This window comes from Dreissena polymorpha, chromosome 16 (genome assembly GCF_020536995.1).
Source record: "Dreissena polymorpha isolate Duluth1 chromosome 16, UMN_Dpol_1.0, whole genome shotgun sequence".
NCBI lineage: Eukaryota > Metazoa > Mollusca > Bivalvia > Myida > Dreissenidae > Dreissena > Dreissena polymorpha.
The window spans coordinates 24,622,366-24,649,351 of record NC_068370.1 but is presented as its reverse complement, the minus strand read 5'-3'; the positions used below and the strand labels follow the sequence as shown (position 1 = coordinate 24,649,351).

At 34.6% G+C, this 26,986-nt stretch overlaps 2 protein-coding genes across 8 annotated transcripts in view; one reads left to right on the top strand and one right to left on the bottom strand.

The window, feature by feature from the left end:
- Positions 1 to 4,766, bottom strand: part of LOC127861937 (uncharacterized) — a 36,833-nt gene extending 32,067 nt beyond the window's left edge. For all 5 annotated transcript variants that reach the window (XM_052400681.1, XM_052400684.1, XM_052400680.1 and 2 more), the window contains exon 1: positions 4,500 to 4,766. Coding sequence is in view for 1 of the 5 variants with exons in the window: in XM_052400683.1 (XP_052256643.1) it covers positions 4,500 to 4,542 (43 nt within the window). In the remaining 4 variants the exon portion in view is untranslated. The remainder of the gene's footprint in view (positions 1 to 4,499) is intronic.
- Positions 4,767 to 4,870: 104 nt separating this feature from the next.
- LOC127861938 (CYFIP-related Rac1 interactor B-like) overlaps positions 4,871 to 26,986 on the top strand; it is a 51,208-nt gene continuing 29,092 nt past the window's right edge. For 2 of the 3 annotated variants that reach the window (XM_052400687.1, XM_052400685.1), the window contains exons 1-2: positions 4,871 to 5,004; positions 26,394 to 26,525. In XM_052400687.1, the coding sequence (XP_052256647.1) occupies positions 26,447 to 26,525 (79 nt within the window). In that variant the 5' untranslated portion in view covers positions 4,871 to 5,004; positions 26,394 to 26,446. Of the gene's footprint in view, positions 5,005 to 10,815; positions 11,043 to 26,393; positions 26,526 to 26,986 lie in introns of those variants that run through there. The other variant, XM_052400686.1, reaches the window with a different exon arrangement.

Below are 26,986 nucleotides of genomic sequence, written 5' to 3'. Positions count from 1 at the left end.
GTGTGGCACTATGGAAAAAACTTTTACCTTGAAGCACTTTTTAAATGGCGCAAAAAATACACATTTAATAAACAAGATTTGTGGGCCAAGCTTAGAATGTTTTGATCAGTGGCTGTACAGTATGTGCTAAACAGTGGCTTGCCAAATCAAGACGGAAAGAGAGATCAATGGCTGCTTATAAGGCACGGGAAAAATAAATCAGAAAAAAACTGTTAAATAAAACAAAAGTGATTGCTTTCTTGTGTACACGACTGCTTGTTATAGCGAGTTAACATTACATATACTATTTATTATTAATTCTGATCCTTTGAAGATAAATACTCCTTACATTATCGGATTTTGATTTTTACTCATCAATTAAAAATTTAATGAGTGAAATACCCCTCGGCTGAAAAAAATATCTGGAGCTCTGTGTGTATAGTGTTATTTCTTAAAAGTTGACCCAGCATTTGTAAAAATATTGCAAGACATATACATTTCCAGAAAGGAAATTCATTTCTGCGTTGAATAAGACCGAGATCGTGAAAATCGCTGCACAATTGTTGAAGATACGGCTGTTCAAAGCGATGCACCCGTTTTGGGGTGATTTTGAGTTGCATACCTTGTTATATATATATTTGATAGTGATTTTTTTTTTCCCATAAAATTTAATTTTTCGTTATAATATGATTATATATCATTCAAAATGATGTTTTCACTAATTAATATCATAGCCACACGCTAACCACCTGTGCTATATACATATAGAGAAAAATGCCCCGCCCACTGGCGGCCATGTTTTTTCACCTTGCGAAGTCATCCGAGACATCAATTGAACCAATGTTTTGACCAACTTTCATGATGATTGGGCAAAAATTGTGACTTCTAGAGTGTTTACAAGGTTTCTCTACAGCCAAATAAGGAAAACTGCCCCGCCCACTGGCGGTCATGTTTTTCAAAGGATCGAAACCACTTTTGAACTCAACCAAGATAGCATTAAGACAAACATTTTGACAAAGTAACATGAAGATTGGGCATGAAATGTGACTTCTACAGTGTTTACAAGGTTTTTCCTTTTTTTGACCTAGTGACCTAGTTTTTGACCCAGCACAACCCAGTTTCGAACTCGGCCGAGATTTCATTGGGACAAAGCTTCTGACCAAGTTTTATGAAGATGGGACAAGAAATGTGGCCTCTAGAGTGTTTACGAGCAAATGTTAACGGACGTACGGTCGGACATACGACGGACAAAGACCAGTCACAAAAGCTCACCTGAGCAATCAGGTGAGCAAAAAAAGGCAGAGATCAGGATATTTTTTTCTCTGATGGGATTACTGCCCCATATATGAAAAAAACAATGGGCACTTACAAAGTTTAATGGGCACTTAGCAAAAATGAATGGGCACTTCTTAAGATTTATTTCAGGTAAAAATTACAGACAATAGGAAAATCAGCGTCAGTAAAATTGCGACCCCATCAAATTTATTTCCGAGTCTGTCAGACTGTGATGCAACTATATTGTTTAATATATTAATTATATTAAACAAACCCGATATTATAGTACATTAAAATAGAAATACCTTGTAATCTGATAATTAGTATAAATAATCGAATAAAACACTGCCATTATTTACGATATATGTGTTTAGGAATGTAGTAAACACGGGCGTATGCCATAGATAGGAACTGTACAGAAAGTTTGTAAATCAGAACAAATCGGTATATCTCGGAAAATCATTGATTAATGTATTCGTCATTTCAATCCATAGGGCCGAGTAATTTCGGCAAATCGGAACCCAACTTGCGTAAAACACTTGCTCAATTAACCGTTAAACTCCACCTCCATTCTCTGCAAAAGATTCGAAGGCGGAGCTATGCATTGAGGAACAAATACACGTTTTGTTCGGCATATTGATTGCTAGACAAAGAAAGCCAATTTTGACGACGAGAAATTTGTCGCTTTATTGCTTCAGACAGGAAGCGGCTTTCCTTTGATGACGTCAAACTGTAAATTCACACAAGAGTGCAAATTTTCGGAAGACTTTAACTGACTCGTTGTTTACAATTCCAGTAAAAAAATAATTTGTGTAAGAATAGTCTATCTTATATAAGATTTATGCAACGGGGATCGCATTGCATAATGGTGCCCATCGAATTACAGAAATGATGCGCAGTTTTTCGTTTTAATGGGAAAAGAACGCACTGCGCACCTATATCCCAGTCTCTGAAAAGGTATAAATTATGTTTAAAATATGTTCACTGATTGAAATTATAAGCTTTGTTGATCTAATGCTTATTGCCATTTAGTACTCTCCGTTCTGTGTGACGTCACAGATAAATAGGTCATTTATGCTTGTAGTGAATGCTTTTACAGTGGTATAAGGAACTATTGGCTTTGTGTGTTTAAACATGCTGTAAATAAACAAATTTCAAATGGATTTCATTGGAATTTAACAGTTATTTGAATTAAACTGGTTTGTTGGTGCATTGTTTGCATTGGTACACTGGTTTTTGGTAATGGAACATCTTTTTTTTTGGATTACTTCAACCAAGGCTTTTTTTCTTGATTTAGGGCGAAATTTTATTTACAAAACTAAAAAAGTGGAGGAAATTTCCAAAAAAGTAAGCTAAAAATTTGGGAAAAAATTGCGTCATTTTAAATAAATTCTCTAAGGGAAAGGTCAAAGGGGCCTTTCTGTTGGGTGAAAAGGCCTTTATAAGGCCCTTGGGCTAGATTGAACTTTACCGGTAGGCAGTTGTTTACCACTGTTGACAAAGCGGGGGTTTGGGGGCGGTAGCCCCCGATACTAAGGAAATATATAGGATAAAATTGATTATAAGGTGTTGCGTTAGCAGCGTTTTTTTTCCTTCTTTGAACGGGTCCGGTAAACGGCCCTGTTCCCAATCGGGACCGGACCTGGTCCCAAAATCGCTGACGGACCATTCCCAATTTAGAAAACGGTCTAATCCCAAATAGTTTTTATAAAAACGGCCTCGTATCGATTCTAAAATCCCAAATAGACTATCTTTTTTGTCTCAAAACGACTTCAGAAGTTAGTAAACAAGTATAAAAAGGAAACGGTTGTTGTTGTAGTTGTTGTTGTTCTTTTAGAATGAGGCTGACGCAACTTCCGATAGGTGGAGCCACCTAGTTACCAAGTTGACTGTTCCCCGGCCGGTATACATAATGCGGCATTATTGAATGCTGGCGGGGAAACAGTCAACCAAATAAGGCAAAAGTATTAAAATTGACCTTGTTTTGTACGCTTCAATAACAATGTTTCACATGTTCGTGATAGTTGTTTATTGAATGTTCTCGTTAAATACATATTCAATATACAAAATAAAACCCTTATCCGAAAAGAATGATAGATATTTCAAAATGCCGACTTTGACAAAATATTTTCCCGGGTTTTGGTTTTATTCGTAGCGACGTCTTTACGTTGACGTCTTTACGTAGTATACAAACCCAAATATGGAAATCCGAAATCTCGTTTTACTCTTCAAATACTCGCGGCGAAGTTAAATCAGCCAAGCATAAAAGTCTTAAGCACGTCACCCTTTGACACAATGTTTTCCACCTAAATTTCTGTTTTCCATTATAACAATGGTCATCTGCTGGTCCTTTTAATTAAGACAAGTTATCTCAAATTGCCACACAAGGTAATTGTTTAATTGGGCTTTATGCCATTAAAAAAAAAATTTCAGTTATATTGCGGCAATACCCATTAATTCTATCTGGAAAACCAGTTCTTATTTTTTTTTTTGTAATAAACTGGTATTTGTTTAATTGTTATACAGACTTATGATCTACCCTATCCCAGAATGCCATTGATAGTGTATAAAAGCATTGTTTGCTACATAAAATAGATTCCAGTTGATGTATTTGTATGATTTTTGATATTTCCCAATTTGATGGATTTCACGACGCGAAAATTCCCAATTTGAAGGATTTCGCGACTCAAAAATTCCCAATTTCTAGGGGACAGGACCTGTTCCCGAACAGGTGAAAAAAAACGCTGGTTAGTTGTTATGTGTTAGGTGTTAAGGGTTAGGGTATGCTGTTTGATGTTAAGTTTTGTGTACCAGTAAAGTTCAATTGTCCCAGCCCTTGCTAAAGAAAGAAAAAAAACCTGCTTCAAGATAAAGCAAATGGTGTGCGTTCTTCCACTGACCATTTCTTGTTGATAGATATTTTTTCTTAGAAATGTGAAAAAAGTGAGACAAGGACCAACACTAGTTCTTCTTGAATGCTCTGAGCTTTTATGAGTACATACGTACAGGAGGGTCAATAGCTGGGAGTTGGATTATTGCAACTAGGACCAACACTAAAACTTTGTTTTATATAAAAAATATCAACCATCACTTCAACATTTGGCCCTTTAATTCGTGTATTCACATCAATTTATATAGATTTGTTTGTACTTTATGAATATTAAACTACATAAACTCTAATTTGCATAGCAGTAATTACCGGTAACATAATTACCAAATAAAAACAATTTATCCGAAAATCTTACCCGAATTTTCAGTCACGGATATTGCAGACGACAATTTTTTCATCAAATTTCGAACAGATTTTGCGAGGTATCCAGGAGACAATTTACCTACTAAATCTTTATATGAACCATCTATGCCAATTTATATCGTCGTAACCATGTTTCAATATATTAAAAACGATACGTTCCTTTTCGGGGAAAATATTTTAAAACAAATCTAAATGCAAAATGCGAAACGAAAGTAGAGCGACATGACCTAGTAATGTGTTCTCGCTCTCCGAGATTTCATAATATTTTACCTTTATAATATTTATCATTTGTTTCAAGTTTAATTAAAATATCGAATTTGTTTGAATATAAAATTGATGATTATTTAAAAAAAATCTTACAAAAAATGCTTGCGCCATATTTGGAATGGACAACTCCAGTGACCCGGAAGTGAGAACTGAAAAACGAAAATATCGAATGTGTATTTGGGATTTTTAACGATAATTTCAACTTTTAGACACAATAATTTACTAGAAAGGTATATTTTGCATGTATCATAAATTAATATGTTAATTTATATCTGCCAGTGCAAAAGACAAGTTTACATTTATCTTGTTTACATAAAGTTATCAAAATTGTTGCTCAATCATCTATCACTGTATGAAGCTTTTCCCTGTTTTCACAGCAGGAAATGTTAACTCTAGCAGCTAAGCATTTACTGCGGATATTGTCCTCAGTTCGCAGTTAAATCAAACATTTAGACATAACCGAAAAATCGTGATTGTGCGATAGTTCATTTATTATCTGTTTTTGTTTTTAAATGCCAGAAAGTATTGAATGATTCTCATTTTGCCCATCGAAGTGCAGCCTGGATTCCAGGCAAAAGACTTGTCATGAAAAATCTCGTAACTAGTTGCATCTCCTAGCAACCTGAAGGGTCAATAGCATGGAGTTGGATTAAACAAAAAATGCTTAATACAATTCATTTCAGTGCTTTCCACAGGATTTTTTCAGGCGCTTCAGGGCTGATAAGGGTGGTTTCGGAGGGGTGTCCCCTCCCGACATGATTTAAAAAAAATTTAACGTGTCAATTCACGTTTAGTGGTGCGTTATAACTCAAAGCAAAAACAGCTTCAACAGACATCATTTGGTGCGCTATGACTCTTCAAGAAAATCCCTCGGTCATTTAAAAATATATATAATTTTTTATATTGTTTAATTGTTTTTAACTTTAACGCACAGTTTAACTTTCACACACAGATAGTAAAATCCCAACTCAACCTATTCCCCAATACATGCGTTTCAACCCGACTCTATTACTGTATACTTAATACTTTTCAAGTTTCTATTTATTACCCGATAATCCCGTTTATTCCGTTTTTATAATTCACTTTCTGGTAAATATTTACAATAAAAGCTCTAAATTATTTCTTTAACACAAACCTTGCCATTTTTCTATAGTATCAAATAAGTTTTAAATGACTATTTATAGATTTGATGAAATATTGCCTTTGAACATGCGTCAATCCCCTGACGTGTTGTGTGCTTGTTAAAACGCTCAATACACGCACGCTTCCGTGCAAATGACGCGACGTTGTACATGCTGCATAATTTTCTCATGCTATTCTCTTATCAGTGGATTATCCATTACCTCATGTGGTGTTTATGGCGATTACTTGTGAAAGTAGGTACCGAGTGCTCTTTTAAAACAGGGAATATTGATACTCTGATAGAAAAACCTTGATTTTTTTTTACAATCTCCACATTCTTTTACCGAAAAATACACTGATCGGAAAATTTCAAGCGCCCCGGAGACTCTGATTTCGAAATTCAAGCGCCCCGGCGATGGATCGTTCAATGGCTTGTGGAAAGCCCTGCATTTTATTTTTACTAGGAATATAATAAATCACAAGTCAACAGTTTATTTTAAAATAATATCTATTTATCAAATCATTCAATACTTATCAGGGATTTCAATAGACGCAGAATCCTGCGTTTTGACGCGAGCAAATTAAAAATGACTGGTTTTTGACGCAACCCATTTTTCTGCCGTGCGTCATTTTGACGCATCGAAAATTTGAGCCATGCGTCAGTCAGTTAACATCTCGAGTACCATGGTTATATATCCCACTGTGCTCCTAATTGAAATTAATGTTTCAGTATTTGAAACTCGGTCTCTAATCGAGGGAATACCCCGGGCGATGTTTATCTTATCTCATCTCCTCCAATACACGTCACCTTCTTAATAGTGTGTGCGCACTAACTGGGTAATTCGCAGCAGCGATTACGTGATAATTGATTGACCATCAGATAATTGCAGGGATTTTTGCAACTTGCAGACGGCATGGTTAAAATAAGTTGGCAAAAGTAATTAAAGAAAAAACAAAATGGATCAAAGGTCCATTAATTATGTAGATCCACTAGTAAGTCCAGCGAGTTTTGTCAGTTTGTTAATCCACCGATAGTTACGAGTAACACCCATCTTATATAAACTGGAATCACAGTTCATTTTTTATGCTAACATATTTCGGACATGTGTAGTATTCGGATAAACAGTAATAGATATACTAGATGTTCCATGCATTTTGATTGTGTTTTGTTAGAAAAGCTATCATAGGGATGATAATATAATGACGATAAATATGTGATGAAAAGGTGCTACCGGTACATATCTTAAATTACTTAAATGTGTTAAAAGACTTAAATGTTTTAAAAGGAAGTAGATTTTAATGTACCAATTCATTAAAATATGTTGTGTTTTTTATCATGGTATTGTTATTTAATAAAGCAATATAACATTTTAAGATATTATGTTACTCTTGGAGCATATTTTTATCTAAAAAAATGAATAATACAGATAAAAACACAATTAACGCGCTTCAAAATTGACCCCAGCATTTTTCAATTTGACTCCTCAAAATTTCAGTCCAGGGGTCATTGACTCCTGGTTTTAAAAATCTATTGAAATCCCTGCTTATTAATATATAGAACAATTAAGTTAGACATGACAAACATATCCGACATTTTGAAGATATTATGATCATAGTTGTTACCTAATAATTAACACAAACTAATAGAAAACACATTATTTAACATGGCAGTTTTTAAAATATTTCTGTCTGACTCAGTGACTGGCTCGGCTTTCATAGTGCTTAAAAGGAACACTATTTGGGTCCTGATTGGTTTTCATTGCGCATGCGCACACAGTGTTAATTGCCCAGATGAAAGTAGCATGCATTTAAGACTATAAACATTAACATGATGTTGTTGTTGTTGTTGTTTTAAATTAATCGTTTACTTTTAATACAAATAAAAATTTCCTAATAACAGGGATTTCAATAGATTTTAAAAACCAGGAGTCAATGACCCCTGGACTGAAATTTTGAGGAGTCAAATTGAAAAATGCTGGGGTCAATTTTGAAGCGCATTAATTGCGTTTTTGTCTGTATTATTCTATTTTTTAGATAAAAATTATATGCTCTAAGCGTAACACAATATCTTAAAAAGTAATACTGCTTTATTAAATCACAATACCATGATACATAACACAACATATTTTAATGAATTGGTACATTAAAATCAACTTCCTTATAACACATTCAAGTCTTTTAACACATTGAAGTAATTTAAGATAAGTACCGGTAGCACCTTTTCATCACACATTTATCGTCATTATATTATCATCATCCCTATGATAGCTTTTTTTAACAAAACACAATCTAAATGCATGGAACATCTAGTATAATATCTATTACTGTTTATCCGAATACTATACATGTCCGAAATATGTACACTTAAGAATGCCTTGCATGTAGTAGTTTAACCTTAATAATCCAAATTTTTCTTGTTGTTATCTGGTTTAACAAACCTTATCAAATGTTTGTTAAATCCAGTTAAAGCTTTCTCCATTACTGAATCACCATTACTTGCAATTTGAATCGCAAGCTTTTAATTGAACGCGGGTTGAATGTTACGTCCGCCATTTACAATGTTGAAGGTCATGATGTTGCACTTTAATTCTACTCGGATAATTTATATCTAATCGAGGAAATGTGTTTTCTCAATGTTTATGTGTAGTATTATGACTTGTTAGTATAAAAAATGAACTGTGATTCCAGTTTATATAAGATAGGTGTTACTCGTAATTATCGATGGAGTAACAAACTGACAAAACTCGCTGGACTTACTAGTGGACCTACGTAATTAATAGACCTTTGATCAATTTAGTTTTTTCTTTAATTACTTTTGCCGACTTTCTTTAACTGTGCCGTCTGCAAAGTCTGCAAAAAACCCTGCAATTATCGGATGGTAAATCAATTATCACGTTATCACTGCTGCTAATTACCCAGTAAGTGCGCACGTACTATTTAGACGGTGACATGTGTATTGGAAGAGATGAGATAAGATAAACGACGCCCGGGGTATTCCCTCGATTATAGACCGAGTTTCAAATACTGAAACATTAATTTCAATTAAGAGCACAGCGGGATTTATTGCCATGGAACTCGAGATGTTAACTGACTGACGCACGGGTCAAATTTATGATGCGTCAAAATGACGCACGGCAGAAAAGTGGGTTGCGTCAAAAACAAGTCTTTTTTATTTTGCTCGCGTCAAAACGCAGGATTCTGCGTCTATTGAAATCCCTGTAATAATCATTAGTTATTTTAAAGCAAATGACATAAAGATTTATTTAATACAAATATGTCAAAAGCTAATTAAATACTACTGTTCCAGAAAATACTAACCAGTAATGAATTATAAATATTTTTTATTAATGATATAATATACATTATTAATAACCTTAATAAATGTTTGCCAAAGCTGGTGGCACAAGTTTGTAAGTATGTGAGTTCAAATCTAAGCTTATATAGTGAAAGATAAGTATTGTAGGATGTTTGTAGGGCCATGGTTATAAGTGTTCCAAAATCTAAAAGTTATATGTTAATAAAAGTGTTTACAACAGTGTATCAAGCTTAGCTATCAAGAAAATCAGTGCAGTGCTTTCTACAGGCCATTTAACAGTCCCTCGCCGAATTTCGAAATCAGAGTCAGCAGGGTGCTTGAATTTTACCGATTTATAGTGTATATTTCTGCACCTAGCCTTTTTTAAATCAATGCGATATCGACTTCGCCGAATATTTTGAGAGTTTCCTAACTAAAGCCTGCATAAAGGCGGAGCGTAAATGTATTAGAAAATCAATATTGGCCAATGAGAGCGCAAGCTTTGCAGTAAAATGATGCAGATGACGAGATACCGAATTGCCATAGGTGTTTGATTTTGTGAAAGTTGGTTGGCTTTGTTTTTTACCAGCCCCTTGGTCCTTACAATGTACATCTCAACGATTAAGTGTTCGTGCGCAGTAACCTTTCATGAATGTTACAAAAACATAACATAATTAGTACTGCTCATATTTAATTTTAGCTCTCTTTTATTTTCAGGTTTTAATTCTATGAAATATATAAACGTTTGCCTTCTAATTATTTACCTGACATTCAGACTGGCAACATAGCATTTTCAATGGGACATGTCTTAAAACATCGGTCAGGTCCGATGGTCCGGCACTTTTGGGAATGTCTATTGTAAGAACATTTTGCCAGATTACATATCAGCTGAGGTGCAAAACTGGGTTATGTAGGGGCAAAAACTAAGTGACTATAGGTCAAACTAAATAAATAGACATTTTCTGATGATTTCTGTGATAATTGAAATAATTTCCCTGAAAAACATGGGACAGGGAAGTTTTCCTGATAGTAAACAAATTTGAACACTGGAAATTTCGCATTTTTTTACCGGAAATTTTTAAACCTCTTACATTAAAGAATTGTATAATATCTTGGCTGAATGCAAAATGATTGTTGTCTTCTTTTGTGGAACTTTGTGAACACTGCCTGCTAAGAACAGTCTAGCAGGTGAGCACCTAAGGGTGTTGGTTCTCTTGTTTTGAGCAAAAGCTTTTAAAGGCATTTAAAAAATGTACATGAAAAAAAAACACCGTTCAACATAGCAAAAGAGTAGCAGTATGCATAGTTGGTGGATTCTAAGCAATAGCTGTGTGGCAGAAACAACACTTCTATGTTTGCCCTATACTTCACATAAATTATATTCATAGGTATAGGCAAGCACAGAATCAAATGCATATACCGGTAGTCAAATGCAACTGTATTACCACATAAATCAGGTGAGGAAATGGTGGAGGCAATTAATATAAAGGATAATCAGTATGATTATCTGATAATGTAAAATGGTGTCAAAGGATATGTTGGGAAGCTTTATAAAGATTTCTACATAATGTGGGGAAGACCTAAACAGTGGCAGTGCAATCAATTTAGAAATGGAATACCTGAGTTACTAATTTCCTTACAACAAGATTTTAATATTGTACATGGAAAGATTTAAAGCAATGTTGGCCTTATACGGTAAACAAGGAAGTTAAAAACTACTAAACACTTGCCAAATGTGGTGTGCTAAAGTCTGTCTATATGTCATGCCTTTTGTGTGCCTGCTTTAACTGCTTATAAACAGACAGCGTGATGTTTATGAATGTCACTGCACTACTTGTAGCATGAAGTTGTGTAAGTGATGTGTTAATTTTTTTATTCTTTAATATTATAATTGACAATTACCAGAAGGATTTATACAACACTTGATTTTGTCTGATGATGGATTAATTGGGTGCATTTTCTCTAAAAAGTTCATAATACACATTCACATTTGTGTACATAAGTGGATTTTTAATATTTTTTGAGAAATTAATCTAGAAGGTTTGTATCGTAAAAGTCTATCATTTAATCATTGGACCAGTTGTGTTAAACGAAGTACACAAATGTTGATTGGCTTGAAAACCATTTATATTGAGGGTTAGCTTAACCTTTTCACGAGAGGACGCCTCAGACTTCACAGCACCGTTTAAAGACATTATAATTTATATAGACTGCTTAAAGTGGCCATTTCACAGATTTTGGCATCTTTTGAAGTTTGTCATTAAATGCTTTATATTGATAAATGTAAACATTGGATCTTAAAAGCTCCAGTAAAAAATCAAGAATAAAATTTAAAAAAGGAAAAAAAAGTGGCCGGTACCAGGGCTCGAAACAGTGACCCCCGGAGTCCTGGAGTAAGTCTGAAGTAAAAACGCATTATAAGCTCTCTCGGCTATTCCACTGGTTATACACAGCTAAAGTATTTTATACCTTATATAAGCAATCTTCGTAGTTTCAAAAATTTAAACGACAACAACAGAACTCTCTAAATTATTCAATTGTTTCGTGTTGCAACGCTTTATAATTTTTAGGTTTTCAAATCGTCAAAAGATACATATAATGGCTATATTGGACTATGGTTAATGTTCAGTAATACTGTTTCCTCACAAATATCATAACTAAAACGAAAATTTGCAAATCTGAAACAACTTTTTTCAATTTTGTCAATTTACCAAATCGTGAAAAGATCCCTTTAAATTGAGAAAAAAATACTCCATTGTAGAAACGCACATAGAGGACTTTAAGATCGAGGGAGGGCATTTTTATAAGAGGAGGGCCGGGCCGGGAGATTTACACAAATGTATTCAGTAATTGCAAACAACCTGCTGTCAGTCTCATCCACAAGGCTTCTCTTGGCTAAAAAAAATGTTCCCAAATTTCACTCACATTGGTTAAAGTTTGGTCTTTTTGTCTATTTTCTTGGTTGTTTTTTATGAAGAAAAAGTTGTAGCAAAATAGAATTTTCCAAAGCCAAACGAGTCAATTTGTAGCGCTTGGCTAATTTGTCGAATGGCAGAGTCAGCCCATTTTGTTGAAGCAATAAAATATGCTAAGAAGCTATTCAGTGATAACACTATGGGACTGGTTATTCAAATTTCAATAAAAATGTGTATGTTGAATTTAATTTAAATTAGTTAAAATAAGTGTTTTCAATACTTTTTAATGATAACTGAACAAAAAACTCCATGGCTTGTATTTAATGGTGCTTCGTATACACTACGCGACCCGTGATTTTTGCCGCGATTCTCGCATCACCGCAATCGATGCAACGTGACAAATCGCGGTGTTTCCGAGCGACAAGAAAATTTGGGTGATGTCTCGGCGACCGTCGCGCGATGTATCTCGCTGTTGCGCAATCAGCGCGAATCAGCGCAAATCACCGCGTACCGCCGTGATTCCCCTTTTTAAGCGATTTACGTTGAGGGTTACACTACATTACATGTAACAAATATGTATACACTTACATTATACATTGCAATAATAAAGCTTTTGTTGTTGTTGTATACAATGGGCGTATTAGCTTAAATACTCCTGTTCCGACATGAACTTGATCAAATAATGTCGGAAGCTTTAACGGCTCCAAATTAATAAAACAGCGCAGAATGATCGTGCAATAATTATTGAACTTCACATGTAAACATTATTTAACTAATTGCATTAGCAGAATGTTTATTAACACTTACAATCAATTATATTCCAGGCCCGAATACACTACCACTGTTCAAATTCCATATTGTTGCCATATACATGTTATGATGTAGCGTAGCACTGTGTAAATTGAAAGTTGCATAGTGTTTCGTCATTGGTCGGTTATAAATACCTTGTTTCTGTATACATGGTATTTGATTTAGACGAAACTAATAATTTGGTAATTTACGAGAAATATGACATAACTTTGATCTTACCGTGTGTGTTGATTGACTTTATTTATTATGTTAATACTTATTTTTGCATTTAATTAATAAATTACGTGTAGCCCTTTTGTTAACAGTGTTTAGCAAAATATTCGCGCCTTAAGGCACGGAAAATTGTTTAAGTAACAATTTCATTTAAAGTTTAAATGTAATCGGTAGATTACGTCTAATTATTTGGACTAGATTATGCTATACTTATTTATTTTCTGTTTCAGGCTCCAATGCGGATAACTCATGTTACTCGCGTTACTTTCCGAGCGTTGTACATACATTCACAATGCTTGATAAGCCGGAAATCGGAAATACATTACTGTTCTATTTTTAAGTACATGTTATTATGATATCGTGTTATATACCTATTTATTAAAGCCATTTAACACTGAATTTTGCTGGAGAAAAACAAGTACATGAACGTAGCACTAAGCATTCGCAAAGTTAAATAAATATGATAATGTACATGCATTTCTCTGGGTTTTTTACGTCCAAAACAAAAAAACCTCAACATTTGATTATTTATTGTGTACTGCCCAGCGGGTGATAGTGTTTATTCTAGTGTCTAATTGGCACTCTTTGTACGTGTTCAAACTGTGAAAAGATGTGACAATCACAGAAACAACAAGTTGGCGCTGCCAATTAAGTGCGAAAATAGATCAAAGGGCATTGACAAAAAATAACAGTTTGTATATATTTTTTGGCGTTTACTCAGATGGTCTCTCACAACAAAAAAACTATACACCTCAAGGTATTATGTTTTACTTCTATCAGTAACGATACGGATACGGCGTGTTTGATTTGATATGACTTTAAAAGAAATATCAAATTTTTGGCGATATAACCGATTTAAAAATACCAAAGAAGCATTTAACCGAAATCAACAGAATTCAATGTTCTCTGCGCTACGCAGTTTGTATACAAAATCAATACTTGCACACACTTTACCTTGACCTTGTACATTGCCGCATAATTTTCGCGCTCTTTTGTCGGGAAATATACATGATGGCTATATTGGAAGCAGTTGTGAACGTCGTGTTAACATTAAAACATCGGAAGTGTGTTTCGGATTATAAATTATTATTCTCATTTGGGAATTTAACGGAACATTAATTCTTATGGTATAATTGTTTTGAATTGTATCTTAATTTGTTACAACGCTTTACGTGTCGAAAAAAATGTTTTGATAATATTATGCATTAATAGCACAATTTCCAGGAGGAAAACGTTTTTTTACATGAAGGCGTACGACGCAATAAAACGTTTTTTATGGAAGATCGTATTGCATTCGATCTAAATTTTAATACGCTCGTCCAATGAAAGCTGTGTTCCACATTATGCACTATACTCTTTACACTTCTGAAAAATGGCGTAGTGATATAGCTGTTAATGAAATTCTCAAACATATTTACCGACATATATGGTTAAGATTATTTTTCGGAAGTGATGTTGCAATTATGTTGGATTATTTGATATTTGTGAACATTAGAAAAGCGTTATGTATAATTTTATCGATACGATTCGGTTTATATGCATGAATTGGCGAATCATCGATGACGACGATATCCACTGCTATCACGGCGAATCGCAGCGAATCACCACAACATTGAGGGGATTAAGCGCGAAGATTATCTTCCTCTCGCGCGACGTCGGAGTGACGAGTCACGTGAAATTGCGGTGATTTTCCACCCAAAAAGCAAAATGCCCGCCTTGACTTCGCAAATTAGGCAAAAATCACGGGTCGCGTGGTGTAACATTTGTTTTAAATCTACCACCATTACTACTTAGTTTATTTCCCATGTCCAGTAGCAAATAAAACAAGGGGATTTTTTGTGAAGGAAACTAATGAATTAGTTTTTTTAGAAGAAGGACATTTTATCTTGAAGTTATACCAATTATAAAATGTTTTCCTTAAAAACTGTTTGAATAGGCATATAAACTACCTGCCAAGCATATAAATCAGATTTCACAAATAGTAATTAAGGTGAAGGGGAATTTTTATGTTCAGAAAACTTCAGAAAAAAACTTAAAACTTGGTAATGTAATAAAATACAATTTTAAAATGTTAAAGGATGAGAGCTATGAAATGGGTGTACTTTAAAACACAATACAAGAAAGCTCTGCTACTTATAAAGTTAATAAATTAAAATATGAATTAAATTTCATATAATATTAAACAAGTACCGGTACATATACAAATGTAGTTGATTATCATAACATGTTAAAAAGGTAAATTTTGTTGAAAGGAAAAGAGGAAGTTATAAAATGAATAGTTGGCTACAGAAATGCTGATAAATACAGATTGGGTCCTTTTGATGATCAAGACAATTTGGATTGGTAAAATATTCTCTGCCAAGTGGGGATTTCATAAAATTAAAAATAAATAGCACTAAATTTATGATAGAGATTAACATTAATAAGTAGTTTGATCAGACAAAAGGAAGTATCTGTGAAGTTATTTGTCGTATGTCACATTTTAAAGCATGGTTTTCTTCTATCATTTATAAGTTCTTTTAGGAATGACTTTAATTGCATCCCTTCTGGGAATTGTATTGAAAAACTCTTCACAATTTAATAATTTAACTACATGTAATAATATATTCTGAGTTTTGTACATGTATTACTTTTACTTAGAAAACACTTTGCTATGATTGGAAGCTATATTGTGAGAAGTGATAGTATTTTTTGTACATGGATTTTTATACCATATCATTGTTATTTTTATGTCAAACATTTATGTATGTAAAATTGTTCTTATGCTTTTGCATAGTAGGTTTGTTTTAAACACACAACTACTATGTACATGACATTCTTGTTATGTTATTAAGACAAACAAAAAAAAATGCTGCATTTTCAATTGAATTCATTTAAACAAAATTTACATTTACGTATAATTGTGCCTTCTTGAAAACTAAAGAAAAGTGTATGTTATTTATCTGGATGAAATTTTAAGTTGTTTTTTTTGTGTAATTGATCGTTAATGTCATTAGAGTCATATCATTGTTTTGGTGTTGGAAGTTTTTTGCAGCTGTTACCATATTTTTCTAATGAGGGCTGATCCATAAATTTGCTGTCTCTTCACAATTTTGATATTTATACACATAATAATCTTCACTTCTATGTCTGACTCATTAGTGAAAATATATAGTGATACATCTAATAATTAATTTTCTATAGAATTTTAAATGAGACATATTAGTACCTGTAGTATAGCATGCTCTGATGTTAAAATAATGGAAAATAAATGTCTGTCATCAAACTAAGGAGTGTTGTTTGCCCTTTCTTAAGTCACCTCTCTCATGATGAAATGACTTTTGTAGATTTTTTAGCATAATACAGTTGCTGCTAACGGTTTAAGCAGGTTTTGCTAAAATAGTCACTGTTGAATGTTTAGATGATTTTCACTTTTTCATTTTGTGCACTGTAGAATTGTAATGGATTTGTCAGTGTACAAATATGTGTTATGGGGGCATTACTGTGTTCCCACCGCTATAAACTACACATTTAATTACGTGTATTTCAAAATTATAAAATAATTGATTGCTTCAAGTAGTTGTTATACATGTAGATGCCACTACTTAATAAAGGGAATGTAGAAAATAGTACCCGCAGCAGGGCTCAACATTAACCTAAAAACCAACTTGCCCTGCCGGGCAAGCACTTAGAAAATCTACTTGCCCTGAACGTAAAGCCATTTGCCCAAACATGAAATATCACATGAACTCATTGAACTGTTAACCTCATATTTTTTAATAAAGATCAAAATGATACACCACAAAACCTTTTTTATTTTTGCACATTTAACAAAATGATAACAGCAATTGAAGTCTAATTAAAGTCTAAATTAAATGCTTTGTTCTTTTTTGCACTTGCCCGGGCGGACAACTAGATTATAAAGTAACTTGCCCGGACCCAACTTTTACTTGCCAGGGGCAATAGGACAACCGTTAATGTTGAGCCCTGACCCAGTCATTTGAGCATAAAACTACCAGTGCATGTGACTATTGAAACCTAACAAAGAAATAAGATTTATGGAGAAGAAATTGTGAATTTATGGAACAGCCCTCGTACTGCCAGCTTTTTATGTACAAAAAAACGAGATGAAGCACATTACTTCCAATGATTAAGTGGACAAATGTGATTTCATTATAAAGTATTATCTATGCATATTTCTGATGTCTTACTTATATGTACATGTACATGTATGGCACAAAAATGGTAGAAATGAAAAACGCCCTTATATTTTTATAGACGTGATGAGGCCGTTACAATGTACAACATTTTGATTTGCACTGAATAACTTAATCAGTGCTTTCCATTTTTTTCAGTTAGAGGTGTGCTAGGAAGTGGGGTCCCCTCCTTATGCTTTGTTAACATCTATCATGTCAAATGACGTTTTTGGGTGCATTATGACTTAAAAGAAAAACCGCTATAAAATTGATAAAAATATCAATTAAAATAATTTTACTTTGTTTGAAACCTTTTAAATATGGATACATGTACATACAATCCTGACTCGATCCATTTCCTCTGTATAAGCCCTAATCTATCTATTAACCCTTTGCATGCTGGGAAATTTGTCGTCTGCTAAAATATCGTCAGCTGAATTTCTAAAATTAGCATTTTCTTCAAAATTTTTCTAAGAATACTATCAGTATAGCAAACAGTTTGGATCCTGATGAGACGCAACATCCTGTGGCGTCTCATCTGGATCCAAACTGTTTGCAAAGGCCTTCAAAATTCGGTTCCAGCACTGAAAGAGTTAAGGCATACTAATGGCTTTTTCCCATCTCTATCAATTACCCAATAATCCTGTATAATCACATCATACATTATTAAAAGCAAATTCAGGTAAATATTGACTAAAGAAGTGCTAAAAATTTCATTAACACAAATTTTTGCTATTTTTCTAAAGTATGAATTGAATTTTGGAATATGTTACTCTAAAGTTTGAAGAAATAGATGTCCAATAAGGATGGGGTATTTTTTACTGAACATGCATAAATAACCTGATGTGATGTGTGAGCATCATGCACTTTTCGTATTCTATTTCAATTACCAAGCAAAAAATTGAAAATCTTGGTTATTAGATTGGGGTATGGTGTGCGGGCAGGCAGCTTGCAGGTGTCAAACAGTTTGTAACTCCAGGATTGAATCACTGTATACCGGTAATAAAGTTTAAACTCAATATACCAAGTATTAAGTTTAATGGAACAGCTTGGTCTGATTTGAGAAAATGTTACTTTTTGTAACCTTTTTAGCCTTTTTAGCTCACCTGATTGCTCAGGTGAGCTTTTGTGACCGGTCTTTGTCCGTCCGGTTGTCCGTCCGTCCACATTTGTTTGTAAACACTCTAGAGGCCACATTTATTGTCCGATCTTCATGAAACTTGGTAAGAAGATTTGTCCCAATGATATCTCGATCAATTTTAAAACTGGGTCATGCTGGGTCAAAAACTAGGTCACTAGGTCAAAAAAAAAGAAAAACCTTGTAAACACTGTAGAAGTCACATTTCATGCCCAATCTTCATGTTACTTTGTCAAAATGTTTATCTTGATGATATGTTGGTCGAGTTCAAAAGTGGTTCCGGTCCGTTGAAAAACATTGTCACCAGTGGGTGGGGCAGTTTTCCTTATTGGGCTTTAGAGAAACCTTTTAAACACTCTAGAAGTCACAATTTTTGCCCAATCATCATGAAAGTTGGTCAAAACATTGGTTTTATTGATATCTCGGACGAGTTCGAAAAATGGTCCAGATCGGTGAAAAAACATGGCCGCCAGTGGTCTGGGCATTTTTCTCTATATGTATATAGTGAAAACATGTGAACACTCTAGAACTCACACTTTTGGCCCAATTTTCATGAAATTTGGTCAGAACATTTGTTTCCTTGATACGAGAGTTGAGTTCGAAAATGGTTCCGGTCCAGTTGAATAACATGGCTGCCGGGGGGGGGCAGTTTTCTTATATTTATATAGTAAAAAAAGCTTGTGAACACTCTAGAAGTCACATTTTTTGCCCAATCATCATGAAACTTGGTGAAAAGATTGGTTTTATATATATCTCAGATGAGTTTTCAAATGGTCCCTATCGGTAAAAAAATCATGGCTGCTAGGGGGGGTGGGGCAGTTTTCCTTATGTGACTAGAGAGAAACCTTGTGATCGAACACTAAAGAAATCTCATTTTTTGCCTAATCATCGTGAAACTTAGTCAATACATTGGTTTATTGATTTCTCGGACAAGTTGGAAAATGACTCAGATCGGTGAAACACACTTTTTAGCTCACCTGATTGCGAGGATTTAGGATTGGTCTTTGTCCGCCGTCCATCCGTCCACCCGTCCACATTTGGTTTGTAAACACTCTAGCATTCACATTTCTCAAGCATTCTTTATCAAAGTTGCTGAAAGATCTCAGTCAAGTTTGATAATGAGCAAAATCACATTAACGGGATCTTTTCACGCTTTGGTAAATTGACAAAATTGAAAAAAGTTGTTTCAGATTCGTAAGTTTTCGTTTTAGTTATGATATTTGTGAGGAAACAGTAATACTGAACATTAACCATGCTCTAATATAGCCATTATATGCATCTTTTGACGATTTTAAAACCTAAAAATTATAAAGCGTTGCAACGCAAAACGATTGAATAATTTGGAGAGTTCTGTTTTTGTCGTTAAATTTTTTGAAACTACGAAGATTGCTTATATAAGGTATAAAATACGTCACGAATGTGTACTCGGCGGAATAGCTCAGTAGGCTAAAGCGTTTTTACTTCAGGACTCTGGCAGGACTCCAAGGATCACTGGTTCGAAACCTGCTTCGGGCAATGTTCTTTTCCTTTTGTTATTTTTGTTCTTGATTTTTTACTGGAGCTTTTACGATCCAATGTTTACATTTATCAATATAAAGCATTTAATGAATAAGTTAAAAAATTGCCAAAATCTGTGAAAGGCCCTTAATGCCATAATTATTGCCCTTAGATCAGAGCTACAGTTAAGCTTTTTGGGGTAATTGGGTAATACCCTTCAAAATAAGAATGAATTGGGTAATGGAAAACGTGATTGGGTATCCAAAAGTATGATACCCGCTCATATAAAAAATAATTGGGTATTTGTACCAAAACAAACAAGTGAATAGGGTAATTGCAATATAACATGAATTTAGCTTCTTAAAACCATACCTACATAAAGTCACTGTTATGTACTCAATTGCAGTATAGGTTGTTCCATCTTTCTGCTTCCAGATTCAACAATGGAATTTCTCAACCCACTCATCGAATGTGTTTCTGCTTGTTTTTGTTCCAATATAGGCCAGTTCTTTCGTTTTGGAAACACAACACACCCCATCATAGGCGGCAACGGTGTTTGGATAGTATAATATAGTGGATTTTGACCGAAAATGCAAAAAACCAAAATTAAATATAATAATAGTAACACAGGTTTCAACTCAATTATTTTATTTTTTGACAGCCATCAATCAGAGTCCGGTTTCATTGCCAAAAAAGATAATACAAATAAACCACTTTGGCATTTAGACGTAGCTAAGACATAGCTCTAGCATTAAACATTAACAACTTTCAGCACAAAGCACTGAAAATCTTATTTTGGAGAACTTAAACATATCTGATTGAGTGCTGTCAGAAAATATTTTTTTTAGTTGAAACCCTTGTTACTATTATTATACTAAAAATTCTGTTTCGGCATTTTCGGTCTAAACACACTTTATTATACTATCCCAACACCGTTTCAGCCCCCTGTTGTTCATCTAAAATACTTCCGCAGATGTCCATGGAACAAAACATGGAGTTAATAATGTCATTAACTATGCCCTTTGCAATTGTTTTAGATTTAGATTTTTTACCACTACAAAGGAATCGATATGTTTTTTAGCTCCACTGGCCGGAGGCCAGCGGGGCTTATGTCATGGTCCTGTGCCCGTCTAGCGTGCTTGCAACAGTGCGTTTACTTTTTCTTTAAACATCTTTTTCTCCTAAAGTACTGGTCCAATTCTGATTAAATTTCTCAGGAATGTTCATGTGGTGAACCTCTTTCAAATTTGTTCAAATTATGCCCCTAGGGTCAAATTTTGAAAATTTGCTTATATAAGGCCTATTTTGTGCAAACTTTAAAAATCTTCTTGTCCAGAACCATTGGGCGAAGGGCTACCAGATTTGCTATGTAGTGACATCTAATAGTCCTTTACCAAGTTTGTTCAAATTATGCTCCTGGGGTCAAATTTGACCCTGCCCCGGGGGGTCAAAAAATTGAACATTTGCTTATATAAGGCCTATTTTGTGAAAACTTTAAAAATCTAACTGTCCATAACCATTGGGCCAAGGGTTACCAAATTTGGTATGTAGTGACATCTTATAGTCCTCTACCAAGTTTGTTCAAATTATGCCCCTGGGGTCAAAATTGATCCTGCCTCGGGGGGTCAAAAAATCACAAATTTGCTTTTACAGTACAGCCAACGCGGAACAAACATATTTCACGATCCGCGGCGGCAAGGCGAAACGAGTCGATGCCGCGTCAGTCGTTGAAGCCGCGTCAGTATGCGGCGGCAAGTCTCATTTCGCCGCAAAGCTTCGCATCTGTGAGCCGAGGCATGCCGCGATCCGCGACATCATGATGCCGAGTCGATGCGCATCATGAAATAAAAAATATTTTTAAAATTATTAGTTACATGTAGTTAACAAGTTTTGAAAGAACAATTATAATAACAATTAAAATCATAATAAATTTATTGTGCGCGGATTGTATTAGCATATACATGTAAGCATAGTTAATGTTAAGTTTGTTTCCCGCCCGTAGTGTATGTATTTCACACATAAACAAGGTCACGTAATTATGTTTTCGCACATACAAGTGGTCAAAGCTCCAGCATATGGTGGATTTATAAATTAATTGCATGTTGATTTTGCTATTATATTTAAGCTGAGGAAATTAGCAGTTTGAAGCCACATCAATAATCAAGACGGTGAAGACGTATTTGTTGTTTTGTTAATTATCAGCTTATTATAACTATTGTTTGAATATGCATATATAAACACGTTTTATTTTGTTCATATTATAAAGTTAATATCGCTACTAATTACCTGATAATCCCGTATATTCCAGTTTTAAAGCAAATGCTGGTTACGATACATAAACATCCTCCATATTTCCTTAAGTATCAAAAACATTTTGGCATTTGTTACTATTTAAAGAGATGATGAAATAACGTCTAATCGGGGCGTTTTTTTTTCCACTGAACACACGATTTACGCCTGACGTGATGTTCATGTATTTATACAACACAAAATACACCCACACTTTCCAAACGACATTCTACATGTCTGCATAATTTTCGCGCGCTTTTTATGAAACATATAAGGATATTTTAGCACTGTTTATTTGACGCTAGAATTTGCCAAAGGTCATGTTAGCATTAAAATTTGGAAGTGCGTTTCGGATTACAAATTTAATAATGATAATTTGATAATCGAACAAAACATTAACAGTTGCGCGTAATTAATTCAACGATAATTTGTTAAAGCACATTATGTGCCATTTCGCTTATTAAAACGTGAAAATAATAATTATGAAACCAGGGTAAATCTTGGTTTCTACGCTACACATACATGTATGTATATGTAGGTGGATATCTTTTCACTCGATCCGCTGCGTACATACGCGAGGTTAATACAGACTGGGCGTCGTTGCGCGGATTGATGCCGAGTGCCACGGCGATACGCCGCGTGAACACACGATTCGGCCGCCGTGTACTAATAATCTGGCTGTGGCGTAGCCGCGGATTATGTTTGTGCCGCGTTGGCTGTACTGTATAAGGCCTATTTTTTGAAAACTTTAAAAATCATTACGTCCATAACCATTTGGCCTAGGGCTACCAAATTTGGTATGTAGTGACATCTAATAGTCCTCTACCAAGTTTGTTCAAATTATGCCCCTGGGGTCAAATTTGACCCTGCCCTGGGGGGTCAAAAAATCAAAAATTTGCTTATATAAGGCCTATTTTGTGCAAACTTTAAAAATCTTGTTGTCCATAACCGTATGGCATAGGGCTACCAAATTTGGTATGTAATGACATCTTATAGTCCTCTACCAAGTTTGTTCAAATTAAGCCCCTGGGATAAAATTTGACCGTTCCCACGGGGTCACAAAATTGAACATATGCTTATATTGGGCCCATTTTGTGCAAACTATAAAAATCTTCTTGTCCATAACCATTGGGCCTACATGTATTTCTACCAAATTCGGTACGTAGTGACATATAATAGTTCTCTACTTAGTTTGTTTAAATTATTCCCCTGGGAACAAATTTGACCTTGCCCCAGGGGTCACAAAAATGAACATATGCTTAAATTAGGCCTATTGTGTGCAAACTTTAAAAATCTTCTTGTTCTTAATTATAGAGCCTAGGGCTACTAAATTTGGTATGTAGTGATATCTAATAGTCCTCTACCAAATTTGTTCCGGCCTCGGGGGTCACAAAACTGAACATATGACGTTTACCAGTGGAGATTACTGCGGCCGTTTGGCTGTGACCAACAACAACATCAACATCTTGTAAACATGAGATAAGACCCTGTCATTTAGTGCCATTTTAGGTCAGATGGTGACTGCTTACAAAGGCATTGAAGTAAGAACATGTGTTATGAATGTTTTTCTTACAAACTGAAAAAAGTCGGGTTTTATTTAAATATGTCGAAAGTGACCATATATCCGGATGAAAATATTTTGGATGACATGTTAATTTCATGTTTTTTTTGTAGTGTTTAAACCAGTTTAATAGTATATTATTAATTTTAAAAACACAACTTCCATGAACATAATTATTTCAAGAAAAGTCAATATATGATACTGCACGGTAAACTCAAACTTTGTATCCAAGAGAAGGTGTTGAAATTAATGAAGTGCAATGTTCTTAACTATCGTATATGCTGCTTTTAAATAACTAATGATTCATTGTTCCATTTGTGAATTGTGACTCATGAATTGTGGATATGATTGTCAATTGCTCAATAATCCATATATATTTCTGACCATTTTATAATTTTCTTAATATAAGTTATGTATTGATCTTAGAAGTCAAATGTATTACTTAATTAAATACATTTATAAATATAAAGAAATAATCTTTAGATTATCATAATATTCTCTTAAGGATGTGTGGGTTGATGAGCAATTTCTCCTTTTATCACAATTATTTCTACTCTACCTGATCATTTCCTTCATATTCCATTTTAATTTAATTGACGTCTGCAACCTCTTTCAAATTGGGAAAGTCCGAAATGTGTCGTTTGGTACAGGTTTAAGGCATTTTGATTCCTATGGGTCTTGTGAATCTGTTTCAAATCAAATGCATAGATTTGATCTTCAGCATCTAAAAATATGTGAAATAGAAAGAACGACAATATCTTTTGGAGAGATAAATGTACCTACGTTATAAGCAAAGGACCTGTGCAACAATTCCCGGGCTTTTAAGTCTGTTTAGTTAACACGGTAGTAACTTTTTCCATATATAAAAATGCTCACCCTTCCAACTTTAAACCCCCAGTGGGACGAGGGATAGAAAGAGAAAGTCACATGCTTGAGTACATTTCAACCCATGTGCATTGTACGTTTTTTTGGTAAAGAAAAAACAGTGGAGCGATACAGGGCCATCATGGCCCTCTTGTTTATTTTTTGCTGAACATTTTGTCTGCCTCGGGACGCCATTTTGTTTTACTCACATGTGTGATCATCTAAACGATTGGTAAATACGTTACAAGATAAAACAAGCCCTTGTTTTTTAAGACTAGAGTCAAAACGGCCAAAACAAAACGGGATTTTTCATTACGCATAGAATTGGGTATCGGCGATTTGTTTTGCGTACCGGTAGGCTCAGATTTTGAAAAAATTGCGAATCCACATATTTTTCTTTGAGTATTTACGCAAATACGCAGCTTATCTGTAGCTCTGCCTTAGATTGTCCAAATTTTCATTATATTATACAAAATCCTTGTAAACACTCTAGAGGTCATGATTTTGTCTCAGATTTAATGAATCTTGGTCATAATATTTATTTTTGTAAGCAAAGTTTGATGTTTGGTAAGGGGGTGAACTCAAAATATAGGTCACCAGGTCAAATCTTACAAAAACACTCCATACGCCAGAGTTTTGGTTCAATAATGATGAAACTTGACAAGGATGTTTGTCTAGACAATATCTAGGTCAAGTTTGACGTTTGGTAAAGATTGAATGAACCAACTCCTCTCAGGTGAGCGAAATAGGGCCATTTTGGCCCTCTTGTTTACTTTTTGCCATTGGGAAACAACCTGTAAGAGGCATTAATTTTTGGGAAAAAATTCACTGTATAGCAAACTTGCAGAGAGACCTACATATGTAGCTTGGAATTGTATTTACGGTTACTGCTTGTCATTTAGTTTGGACTTTGGAGCCAGTCAGGTCATGGTCTTTGATACTTATACAAGAAAAAAAGGCAAACAGGTGATTTATTGAAGATAAGTTTGCATTGATAAATGGAAACCATGGAGACCTAGCTTAGGAGTGTGAATTGAATTGAAAATGAACTCCATGTTCAGTTCTATGTTTATGTGTTCTAGGTTGCTCCACAGACCTGCAAGCAGACATTACATGTACATAGACTATGTTTATGTGTTCTAGATCCTTCCACATTACCACAAGCAGACATTCCATAGACTATGTTTATGAGTGCTAGATTGTTCCACAGACTTGAAAGCAGACATTTCATGTTTATATGTTCGAGATCCTTTCACATCATCACAAGCAGACATTCCATAGACTATGTTTATGTGTTCTAGATTGTTCCACAGACCTGCAAGCAGACATTCCATAAACTATGTTATGTGTTCTAGATTGTTCCACATCACCACAAGCAGACATTCCATAGACTATGATTATGTGTTTTAGATTGTTCCACTGACTTGCAAGCAGACATTTCATAGACTATGTTTATATGTTCTAGATCCTTTCACAGCACCACAAGCAGACTTTCCATAGACTATGTTTATGTGTTCTATTATGTTGCACAGAACTGCAAGCAGACATTTCATAGACTATGTTTATGTGTTCTAGATTGTTCCACAGACCTGCAAGCAGACATTCCATCGACTATGTTTATGTGTTCTAGATTGTTCCACAGACCTGCAAGCAGACATTCCATAAACTATGTTTATGTGTTCTAGGTTGTTCCACAGACCTGCAAGCAGACATTCCATAGACTTTGTTTATGTGTTCTAGATCCCTCCACATCACTGCAAGCAGACATTCCATAGAGAGTCCAGGGGCCCAGCATGGGAAACCTTCTTAAGATCTTGTCCAGCAAAGACACCAGCAAAGACGACTTCTACAATGTGTTTGTGGATTTTGAACGTAAGTCACACATAAGCAAACATCCTGGGACCTGTCTCATTCAGTGTCTTTCCATGGGTGTCCTAACCGTCCTTCTTAGGGTTTGAATTCTGACTTGAACATACCTGGGGCATCTAAAATAGTTACATGGTTGTATTGGGCTGATAAAGACTGTCCAGTGTATGCATAGTTGATCAATAAGGCCGCTGAGATGACTGCAGCAGATGACAATGCTGCTGTGAAAGCCTTTTTTTTCTTCAAAATGTTTTTTTTTTTAATTTTAGAAACCTGAACTTTAACTCAAACGATCTCTAAATGTTAAAAAAAAAATCAACTGTAAGTCCTAAGCCGCATTCAATCACAGTGAAGTACTGCCCGGAGGCTGAGTTTTGACATAAAGGAAAATAGATATTATCTAATTGAAACACTCAGTTAACCTTCCCTTTGAAATGACGCTTTGAATAACCACCTGGAACAACAGA